At 36.5% G+C, this 12,166-nt stretch overlaps 4 protein-coding genes across 4 annotated transcripts in view; 3 read left to right on the top strand and 1 right to left on the bottom strand.

The window, feature by feature from the left end:
- The window catches only part of LOC133850734 (vesicle-associated membrane protein-associated protein A), a 58,290-nt gene that overhangs the window by 36,331 nt on the left and 9,793 nt on the right, over nt 1-12,166 (top strand). The gene's annotated exons all lie outside the window — the stretch shown is intronic.
- Nucleotides 1,694-2,524, top strand: LOC133850829 (trypsin alpha-like). The gene has a single exon (XM_062287056.1). It carries the CDS (start codon nt 1,694-1,696, stop codon nt 2,522-2,524), a length of 831 nt encoding a protein of 276 aa, XP_062143040.1.
- On the top strand, nt 2,749-3,632 carry LOC133846450 (hypodermin-A-like). Its single transcript, XM_062281446.1, has one exon. It carries the CDS (start codon nt 2,781-2,783, stop codon nt 3,591-3,593), a length of 813 nt encoding a protein of 270 aa, XP_062137430.1. The 5' UTR covers nt 2,749-2,780; the 3' UTR covers nt 3,594-3,632.
- Nucleotides 4,674-5,527, bottom strand: LOC133850736 (Golgi-associated plant pathogenesis-related protein 1). Its single transcript, XM_062286915.1, has 3 exons — nt 5,204-5,527; nt 4,914-5,140; nt 4,674-4,859 (listed from the first exon to the last, which is right to left on the bottom strand). The coding sequence occupies exons 1-3, from the start codon at nt 5,396-5,398 to the stop codon at nt 4,772-4,774; spliced, it is 510 nt and encodes a 169-aa protein (XP_062142899.1). The 5' UTR covers nt 5,399-5,527; the 3' UTR covers nt 4,674-4,771.

Consider the following 12,166-nt stretch of genomic DNA (forward strand, 5'->3'; position numbering starts at 1 on the left):
ATGTTGAATTTAGTTCTATATTAATATACTAAGGCAATATTTTCTGTATATCGACTTTCTTCCTTGTTATACCCGCTACCCATAGTGTAGAAGGGTATCATAACTTTGTGCCGGCAGGAAATGTATGTAACAAGTAGAAGGAGGCATCTCCGATCCTATAAAGTATATATTAATATATAATATATTCTTGATCAGCATCAATAGCCGAGACGATCTAGCCATGTCCGTGTGTCCATCTGTCTGTCTGTCCGTCTGTCCGTATGAAACACTGGATCTGAGAGACTATAAGAGACAGAACAATAATTTTTTTCGACAATATTTGTTATGTTTGAACGCAGATCAAGTTTGTTTCAAATTTTTGCCACGCCCACTTCCGCCCCGCAAATCAAAAAAATTAAATATGCTTGTGGGCATTGTTTCTTATGGCCATGGATGCGCTGTACCCGGGTATCCTGGTGTTTATGCAAATGTTGTGGAGCTTCGCAAATGGATTGAAAACGAAGCCACAAAACTAGGCTCAACTTGAGACATTTGTGAATTAAATAGCAAAAATAAACGTAATAATGAACATTAAATTGATTGCATATTAATTTATTTTATACTTCTTTCTTGTAATCGTAAGAAAACTATATTCTACCATTGGGGAAAATATGTAAAGAAAAGCCGCAGTCGAACACACTTAATTGTGGAATATCCGCTACATATTTGAATGAAATCAAAACAGCGCGGCAATATTATTAAATTATTCCGAAATAATATACCAAAAAAATACTAAAATTAATATTCGAACTGGTATACTTGGTATATTTACATAGTAATACCCTTAGTAAGTTGGCGTTTTTTTCCACAGAAAAGTTCGAATTTTTATCTGATCACTATCAAATTTTCAGGAATCACAAAGATTATACAGTCATTGGTATATCGTCTCGCATGCTGACGCTGATCAAGATTATAAATTTATTTTAAAGATCGGAGATGCCTCCTTCTGTCTTTTACGTTTATTTTCTGCCTTCATAACGTTTTAATATCCTTTTACCCTATGGATACCGGGAATAAAAACCAGCACAGTGCTGCGTAAACATTATAGGTGAAAATATAAAAAAAGAATAAATTATGTAAATTAATATTGATTACATTAATATTGTTTTCCACAATCCAAAATCCCTATGACTAACTCGTTGATTTATTTTTTTTTTTACTTTTTTCCACTATTCAAATTATGAAATTAAAGAAAAATTCTAAAGTAAAAGCTGAAATATACGACACATTAAATAATACAAGGATGATAATAGTAAAAACGATGAAAATGCAAATGCTCACATTGATTACCCCATAGTCCTTTTCAAATAATCAACCAGTAACCTAACTGGATTGCCTTTCGCAAAACCGGAAATCTCCTTGGTCTCTGTTTGAACATCATGTTAGCCTTAGAGAACAAATTTATCTTAAAGAACACAATTGTATACGATACTTTGTTGCATATAAAACCCCCTTTTAGGGTATATACCATACATATGTTCTGATAAATTACGAAGCTTTTAAGCTACCAGCAAAATAATTAGCTGAGTACAACATAGTTGTAATCAAATCAATAAATTATTATTTTTTAATTATAACACGCATACTCTTAAGCTGATAAATTTTCGTAACTATTTGACATTTTTCCTTATAAAATTTTTCTATAAATACTCAAATGCTGCGGGTTTTGGTATTCACAAGTCAACTAGAAATGTTCCCTACATTATTAGTCCTGCTCTCAGTGGCAACTTTAGGTTGCGCATTGCACTTGCCGATTGGACCTGAATTTCTATTGAAAAAAGGACCAATAAACAATCGCATCGTTGGAGGAGAGGACACACCGATAGAGACAATACCTTGGCAAGTTTCGCTGCAAAAACTAGGACGGCATGATTGTGGTGGCGTCATTTACAGCAAAAACATAATTATAACAGCCGCCCACTGTGTTTACAAAATAAATCCAAGGATTTTTGATGTGCGCGTTGGCAGTAGTACATCTAAAAATGGTGGATCGGTAATTAAAGTTGCCAAGATTACCGTGCATGATCGTTATGTTAATATAAATAACAAAAAAGCGGAATATGACATCGCCCTGCTTTTGTTAAGTTCTCCCCTCGAAATGGGTATAACTATCATGGCCATTCCACTGGCAGAGTCAGTTCCTCATGACGGAGCTACTGTGCTTGTCTCTGGATGGGGAAGGACAGAAACTGGAAAGGCTCCACTCCATCTGAAAAGTGTCCATCTGAACATTGTAAATCGCGAGGAGTGCGCCAGGGCTAATGATGATGAACAAGTTCCAAGAGCAACAATCTGTGCAGCTGCCCCTGGAAAAGATTCCTGTGGTGGTGATTCTGGTGGCCCATTGGTTTATGAGGGTGAGCTTGTGGGCATTGTTTCTTATGGCATTGGTTGCGCTCTACCAGGTTATCCTGGTGTTTATGCAAATGTTGTGGAGCTTCGAAAATGGATTGAAGAGGAAGCCACAAAAGTAAGCTCAACTTGAGAACACAAATGTATATAATACTTTGCTGCATATAAAACCCCCTTTTAGGGTATATACATAGGTTCTGAGAAATTACGAAACTTTTAAGCCACCAGCAAAATAATTAGTTGAGTGAAACAATAAATTATTATTTGTTATTACAACTCGCATATTTTTGAGCTGATAAACTTTTGTAACTCTTTCAAATTTGTTCTTATTCAACTTTTCTATAAAAACTCAAATGCTGCGGGTTTTGGTATTCACAAGTCAACTAGAAATGTTCCCTACATTATTAGTCCTGCTCTCAGTGGCAACTTTAGGTTGCGCATTGCACTTGCCGATTGGACCTGAATTTCTATTGAAAAAAGGACCAATAAACAATCGCATCGTTGGAGGAAAGTACACACAAATAGAGGCAATACCTTGGCAAGTCTCGTTGCAAATACTAGGACGGTATCACTGTGGTGGCGTCATTTATAGCAAAAATACCATTATAACAGCAGCGCACTGTGTTCACAATAACGATTCCAAGCTTCTTGATTCCGAGTTTTTTGATGTGCGCGTTGGCAGTAGTATATCTAACAATGGTGGATCGGTGATTAAAGTTGCCAAGATTACCGTGCATGATCATTACATAAATATAAATAACAAAAAAGCGGAATATGACATCGCCCTGCTTTTGTTAAGTTCGCCCCTTGAAATGGGTCCAACTGTCAAGGCCATTCCACTGGCAGAGTCAGTTCCTAATGACGGCGCTACAGTGCTTGTCTCTGGATGGGGACGAACAGAGACCGAACCCGTTGCAAAATATCTAAAAAGTGTCTATGTGAACATTGTAAATCGCGAGGAGTGCGCTAGAGCTTATAATACAGAAATTATAAAAGCAACAATCTGTGCTGCTTCCCCTTGGAAAGGTTTTTGTAGAGGAGATTCTGGTGGACCATTGACTTACAATGGTAAACTTGTGGGCATTGTTTCTTTTGGGCCTACTAAGCCTTGCGGTAATCCCAGTCTTCCTGGTGTCTATACAGATGTCGTGGAGCTTCGAAAATGGATCGAAGAGGAGGCCAAAAAACTAAGCTCAACCTGAGACATTTATGAATTAAATTACAAAAATAAACTTAAAAATGAACATGATATTGATTGCATCTTATTTTATTTTATACTTATTTATTCTAATTGTGAGATAACTATAGTACATTCTATCATTGGGGGAAATAAGTTGGAAAGCCGCAGTCGCACTCCAATACAATAATATAAAAATTCTCTAGCTTTAAAATTACGTTTGTTATTCGAGTTTTGATAATTTACGGGAGCATGGGGTATTGATAACGTTTGAAGCAAACTTTAACTTCGTGTAAACATAACAAGTGCTATCAAAAAAAAAAACATATATATATGTATATCTAACTCTTATAGTCTCTGATATCTAGACGGATGGCTATATTGTCTCTGCTGTTGACGCTGATCAAGAATATAAATATATATATAAGGTTGGAATGGCCTCGTTCTACCTGTTACATACATTTCCTGCCGGCACAAAGTTATAATACCCTTCTACCCTATGGGTAGCGGGTATAAAAATTGTGGAAGAAATATTTTTGTATGGGCAAAAACGCCTAATTACTAGGGGTCTGAGTTTCTTTGACCGACAATCTGGTACATTGTGCCGTCTATGGTATATTTTGAATGGTGTACTATATCGATATACCAAACGTTCCATTCGGTATATTTTTAGTATTTTTTTAGTATTTTCGGTATATTTTGAAAATGATATCGCAATATTTTGCCTTTATTAAAAATGGGTAGCGGGTATCTCACAGTCGAGCACACTCGACTGTAACGTTCTTACTTGTTTTTTTATTGTTTTGAAGAAAATTGTTATGTTCTCAACAATAAAGTCTATTCTGTGGTTCATATGAAAATTATTGGACACTTGAATTGAAATGTTTTTAACATATCACGAAATATTGAAAATTTGACTTGACGCACCCAAGAATATGCCGATCGAAAGGTCTCCTATCATTTTGATAATCCCAAAAGATAAATATTCTTAGAATTTCGTTATAAAAACACAAAATGAAATATTGTATTATTATGTTAACTTAAAATCTAGTCTTCTTATTATGAAATGAACCTGCTTTGGTATTTAAGAAAATTACCTTTAAAATTCCCACCAATACTATTTAAATTAAGAGAATTTTTAGTTTTTTCGCTATTAAAATTTTAAATTCTGGAGCTTTATCAAATGTTTACAAAGACATCGCTCTATAGTTTTCTTGGCACATTCTCCTTGAACTGTCCCATAACATTGCCAGGTGGATTATAATTGCAAACAACCCAAGTACGATCCGCCCTAAAAAACAATCGCATATTAAGTGTAAACCAAAAACAAATCTGTTTGACGAACTTGCGTGCCACACCCGCGCCCATTTCTGTGCATGATTTCCAGATGAGCTGCGTAAAATGCCCCGAAGTGGGCGTAAAGTCTGGCTTATCGAAATTGAAGGCATTTATCTCTCGATACCACATCTCTACTGGCAAATCACCAGTTACATCCATGCCGCCTGAGAGAAAGATATTCTCACCGTACTTGGGCTTCGGCCGATGCTGCATTATGTTCTTATCCCGCAAATGCTGAGGAACAGTTTGGAGACATAAACAAAATATAATATAAATAGATGAAGTTTCTTTGCATACATTCGCCCATTCCTGAGCGTGTTTACTGAGAGCAGCATTCACTTTTAACTCAGGACAACCGTGCATCTTGCGAAACCGATTTGTGTTGGAATACAAATCCTGCAGGAACTTATCATTATTGCTCTTGGTATCCTTGCCCAGCGGACCCGGCGTACGCTCAGCTGTCTTGGGTATCGGCGGCGGTTGACGGGACATTTGTGAAGCATCCGATGCGCCTGGGTCCAGAAAACAACTCAACAGCGAATTTCAACTAAATGTTTTGTTTTTTAAACATTATTTTCGAATTTTGATGGAAATCTAACAAACTACTACTACAACTGATAATAAATAGATTATATTCAAATTAAAAACTCTGATATCTATTTCACCTTCTCATTCGCAAGTTTTTAAGCACACGGACACCAACTGAACTTTTCTCATTTGCAATTGCCATATAATAGAAATTAATGATATTAGCAAAAAGTTTATGCAAATCATTTCCTAGTTTATTGAATTCCAATCGAGTTTTCCTTTTGGCCGCTTTCGCTCTCGTCAAGTTGACAACTTCACTAACAACTAATTGGCGCATTTGGAAAACTTTTCTTAATGCCATCAATTTAATTATTTAAGTGCACAGCTTACGAAGGTGTTCATTGAGGAAGTTGTTGCTGCTGCCGCTGCTGCTGATTATCCAACTGATGGGGTTAAGGCTTGGACATCTAGTGGGCATAATGAAGCATTTGCCAACTAATGCTACCAGCAGCTGACCCGAAGGCAAAGGGATGAAGCAAGCAGGAGCTTAGCATTGTGATTGATATCCACAAACTGGAATTGAGGCCCAACATAGCCGTCAACCATAGATTAGACATTTAACCATCGCCGAGTGATGGGCGATGGGAGATGAGCTGTCAGTGGCGTATGCGAAAGCGTATCCAACTTGGATCTCAGTCACTCACAGGCCACAGCAGCAGGAGTAGATACGGCAGCAGCAAAGCAGGCATCTAATGATTGGATTAACCCACATGACGTATGAGTGATGTATGAACATTTGCATTGAGTTTGCTGGTTCTACGGTTATTAATGAGATGCCCTTTTCTTTCCATCCCTACACAAAAAGGAGCAACACAACACAACTTGAGCAGAGTCACATCTGGGCGACATTAATTGACAATTGAGTCGAGTGGCATTGACAGAAATACCAGACACATATGCACTCACTCTCTCTTGACAAATTTAAATTATTTAATAAGTAGAGTATAGCCAAAGGTGTGACAAATGCAAATGCAAATCAATGCAGACACGGATTAAATAGCTATATTCCAACTGCACGACTTATACAGCTTCCACGCTAATGTCCTTTGACCAAGCAAAGGCAGCAACTAAATCATTTATGCAACTGGCTACACTGCACAACATGAATTTCAACGAGTTGATTTCAGGCTATAACTGAAGTTTACCTCAGTTAATCTGAAGTCGAAATCAATTTAATTAAATCTCAGAGCAAAAAATGAAATGCATTTTCAATATCTTATGACATTCCTCTCCTGTGGTTGGGTTGCGCAGTGTCGACGTTCATTAAGTTGATCAGTTTATTCGCTTTATCCATTTGACAGCGAGGTATTCAGGTTTAAGCTCACACCTGTCAACCGTTGCAGCTTAAAGTTATTCAATTGATTTTACGCATCGATGGCGACGCAACAAACGTGACTCCCAACGTTATTCACATTCGCATTCACAATCGGAATCGGCATCAGAATCGCATTCACATTCACATTCGCGAAATGCCACAACCAAAATGTGCCGTTACTTTCTGTCGATTTAATTAATTTCGCAAATTCGGTATATCGTTTATTTGAACGATATTATATGGCAAATGTACGTCGAGTGTGTGTGTGTGTGTGTGGGCAAACATTGAGCGGTTGAGCGTTGTTGTGTTTTAATGACAACCGCAGCATCTGTTGCCGGATGCGCTCGATTGCACATTGTAGGGGAATTGTATTATATGACGATTGTATGTGTGTGTCGATTGTGTACGGTCGTGTTCGCCCATTAAAAATGCCCAGCAATTAAAGCACACGCACACTCACACTCACACCTCACACGCATACAATCACACTCGTAGAGCATATTCCATTTGGTTTTTTAATGAATAACCAAATTGAGTGGTGTGACACGCACACTAAAGTGCCATAAATAAATCAGTAAGGAATTCCTGTGCAATCCACGCGCATTATACGACTCAACTGGCGATGTTTTGTTTAAAAATATGTACACAGTATGTTCATATTGGTCACATGGAAGTTCACAATCACATAGTAGACAGACGCACGAGCTTAAAGCTATTGGCAGACGCTGTGATCGTCAGGAGAGCAAACAAAAATTGAATTGGAAATTAAATGTGTCAATATTGTAAAGTTGTTAAGCTAAACTTTATTCACGAAGGTTACAGATTGGTGTATTTTGTGTTGCTCGTAAAATCGATCTGTATCTACAATCTACAGCTCTATATATCTGCATATTTATCTGTATCTATCTATCAGCAATATCTTTATCTCTTTCTATGTATATCTCGATCTTTACCTCTATCTATATGTGACTTTTCATATATCTACATCATTATTTAAATTTCACCTACATATATTTCTGAATTTCAGTCTATAATTCTACCTGTATCTCTCTATAAAGGTGTGTATCTTAATATATATAGATCATTATATACATCCTTATCGAAATATTTCTATCTATTACTATATTTTAATACTCAACTCTATCTTCAGACTTATCAGGTATGTTTTCATACCAATTTGTAGTACAAAATAGTATAATTGATGAGAGAAAACCTCAACAAAAAACGATACATTTTTAACTTATTGTTAAATATCAAAGTAGAAAGCATAAATCACCAGCTAAAGTTCATACTCTGAAGTAAAAGTTTTGTACATCTCAATCTATAGACTTATCTCCATTCTTCGCTCTCGATATTTGCCGTACGTTTAAACATATGCATTCAAATTTAATACTTTGCTCCAATAGGAAATCTGAGCTTTTCCAGCTTATCGAGTGGCAATCACTTTAACAAATTCATGGCAACGCATATGAGAAACTGTGAATATGGAAATTGAAACGCATAGCGATTGACGAGACGCGAACTTTTACGCAAGTTTATTGCATCAGCACTGAAAGCCAATAAAACGAGGCCAGCCACTTAGAAGCAGAGCCAGACGTTCGGCGATTTCAAGCCGGATATTAAGCAGAGTTTGGACCGTGGACCGTAGACCGTAGACTCGTGTAGCGTACGCTGCACTTGTTAACCAGTTCAATTGAATAGACAAAGAGAGTGCTGCACTCAGGTCAGGCCAGTCAGGCCAGTCAGGCATACGTAGACGCCCACAAAACCATGCCCACAAAATCCGTGACCAACGCCAGGTGGCCGCGATTTCAAAAGGCTCACAGAGCACAGAGCTTTGAGAGAGAGGCAATAACAGGTATACCAACACCTTTTTAAGTGGCCAAAGTGATGGGCAGCATTTGGAGAGAGGGAGAGGGGGCATGGCAGCAGCAGCAGCAACAGCAGTTGGCAATCCACTTTGGCGGCATTCGCTTCTTGCCGCGTTTTCGTTTTTGAGCCGCCAAACATTTTAGCTTTTACAGCCCAAAGGGCCAAAAATATGGCAATACACATACAGTGTGTCTCCCCCGATATCCTTTTTTCTCTCTTCATCTCCTCTCTTCTACTGAAATGGCGCAAATGCAATTTCCAAAAATTTTGTGTGCAGCGCCAAAAAGTCGTCTATGAAAACGTCGAATTTGGCACATGAAAATTTGTTGTAGTTTTTAGGCAGCGGCGTTTCCGTTTTTCCCCAACATTTCTTTCATTTCTTTATTTATTCTTTTTTTTTTTGAAATCCAACTCGATGGAAAAACGCTTCGAATACGTAAAGTTGGTTTCTATATTTCTGAATGTTTCTTTTTTCACATGTGCAAATGGAAAATGGGCGCTAAATACATTCACAACCAATGTTGTAGATTTCTTTTTGGGTTTTGTGCCACAAAAACTTTTAGTTGTCGTAAACGTTTCAAAACAAGTTTATTCCGTTTTTCGATAGCACTAAAAGCTAGTTGGCTATTCCAGTCGCTTTCCCCAATTCGAAAGTCGAATCCCTTTGGCCGAAAAGGCAACAGCAGTTAGAATAACTTGAGCCACAAGTTAAACATGTGGCAAGCAAATATGCTGCATGTTGTGCAATGATTGGGAATTATCAGTTCGAGTAACATTTGGCAGATTATCAAAAGTTGGGGATTGGATTAGACAAATGTAGAAAGAAATGCAATCAGATTACGATTTGAAATGACGAAGGAGAAACTTAAAACAAGTTATAAATAGCATAACTAGAATTGAATCTACAATTTGAATTACTAAGAAAGCTTCAGTCAGAGTATGCTCGACCGTGAGATAGTTGTTATACAATAAAAGAAAAACAATATCAAGCAGAATTATCACTAAAGTACACCATATAAATATTTCTACAAAAAAGCTTAGATATACTACATTAACATAAGGAATAAATATGAAAAACATACCAAACGGCATGTCATTTCCTCTTTTGACGCTAATCAATAATAAATATATTCTGTAAACGCAAAGTTATACTAAATAAATATGTTTTTGCAATCATCAATAGCAAGTAAGAAAGATACAATCGGTCGTGTTCGACTATGAGATATCCGCTACCCATTTTCTATAAAATCATATGGTAAAAATATACCAAATAAATATACCAAAAATACTAAAACATACCGAAGGCTATGTTAGGTATACCAATATACTATTTAAAAATACCATACCAGATTGTCAATCAAAGCCACTAAAAATTATAAAGTTACTTCTTAAATAACTTTTATCTTCTATTTTTGTATAATCACAATCAAATTTGCTGGAATCAAAAATAGTGCACAAAGTTAATACTTTAACTAGAAATTGTAGATTAAATTCATATACATTTTGTAAAATTATAAATAAATTTAGATAGGTGAAAAACGCATTACTAAAATATTATTTTTCCTAGACTTAATTCGTATCAACAAATTACCATAAAAACTAATATACTTTAACGTAGTTTAAAATGATATTCAATTTAATTCTGCGCGTTATTCATTAAATAGAAAAAGTAATCCATCCTCTTTCTCTCCCTTTTGTTCTCTCTGCCTTCCTCTATCGCTGTAAGTGGTAAATTATAGCGTTTGCAACGCCCCAGTGCAACTGCCGCTTTTTATTATGCTCATCAAAATTATATAATTCAATTTTTCCAATCGAACAAATCGCAGCATGCTGTGAAATGAAATCAAACCAAACCAAACCAAACCGAAACGGACGCGAAACCAAACCAACAAAAAATTGCGCATACGGTTAAATAAATGGCAGGCCATAAGCAACGCCCTGTGACCTCTGATCTCCTTGCCACGCCCATTTGTCCGTTGGCAAAACTCGCCGCCCCCCAACGGATTGGTCATAAATTATGTCATTGCATTTTGCGGCTCGCAAGTTTTTGGTTTGCTTCCATGCCAGGCCACAAAAGGAGTTTGGCAAGTTTTATGCAGTCGATGGGCAGAATTTCATTTGTTTGACAGCCGACATTTATCATACGCATTGCAACACATGGCGTTGCATGCAACAGAATAAACTACTGTCGAGCATGTCTTTAATTGCCGGCAATTGCAGACTGTTGACATTTATTAAAACAATAAACAAATTTGCACGCAATTCTCCTCCCGTTTTTCTTCTTCAGCAGCAATCAAAATGTTACCAGCAAAAAGTTGCCACACACACAACATGAGGCAGCATAAACATGTGCCTCACGTTCCATGCATAAATATTTTAATTCAGCCTGCATTTCGTTGATAGTTTTATGCATCCCAAGGACTCAGCTGCTGCTGTCGCAAATATTCGGATTACCCGCAAAATATATGCAACAAAGGAGTATTTACTATGTTCAGAAAAATATGGAGAGGGAAAAGCAGTTACATGAAATATGTGACAAATGATAAATGCCCGTCTCATATTTCAATTTATTTTACAATTTCCTAAGCTGACAAACTCGTAACTAAGTTTGTGCACAACAAATTAAAGCTGCAAAACTTGACACAAATGCGAAATGAATACATTTTTATTAAGCTTTCCTCGAGACATGAAATGTAACAACGAAATGATGATGAAGATGGAGATGGAGATAAAACTCAACTGGATTTATTTCAACTAAGATTTGTGGCAATTTATCTCAGCTCGACCGATGAATGCTCTTCAGTTAACAGTGAAGTGTTTAATGGCTTGGCATTTAATACAATTGAATAAATGTATAAATTTAATAGTCTTTTATCAGGGTTTGGCTTATTAGTATTTTACAAATAAATTTGGTAACATTTAATTTAACATGTTCAGTACTTACTTTCTCTAAAATCTCTGATGCAAAACATCCATTTAGTTGACCTAAAATAGAAAACAAAAAAAACACGATAATATTGAATTCAATTTTAATAAAATAATACGATATGCTTTAACATCTCTAAGATGTTTATTTCTTTATGTGTTTACTCAATTTATTAATAATTTCTGTAGTTACATTTACATTTCATGTTGTATAGAAATTGATACAAAAAGTCTTTTCAATTGCAATGAATGAAAGAAGCTGCAAAATTCAGCTCTGCAGTTATTTTTTCCTCTAATTTGGCCAATGAATAATTTGCAACACGAAAATCACAAAGAAAAAAGAAAACTCAGCCAAGCATACACATGAAAACATATTTGTTAAACCTTATGCAAAATGATTTTTCCCCAAGGAGCCATGCAAGATGTTACCCGCCACTCAACTGCGTTCGTTCCCTTTGAGGAGTGTCTGCCCCACCTTTAGATACCTGCACACAGAGATACATAGATACACAGACAACTCGTCAACTCTTTTGGGCAAATTCTTACTTTCATTGCACATG

The sequence above is a fragment of the Drosophila sulfurigaster genome, chromosome 2L (assembly GCF_023558435.1).
Source record: "Drosophila sulfurigaster albostrigata strain 15112-1811.04 chromosome 2L, ASM2355843v2, whole genome shotgun sequence".
In the NCBI taxonomy this organism is placed as follows: domain Eukaryota; kingdom Metazoa; phylum Arthropoda; class Insecta; order Diptera; family Drosophilidae; genus Drosophila; species Drosophila sulfurigaster.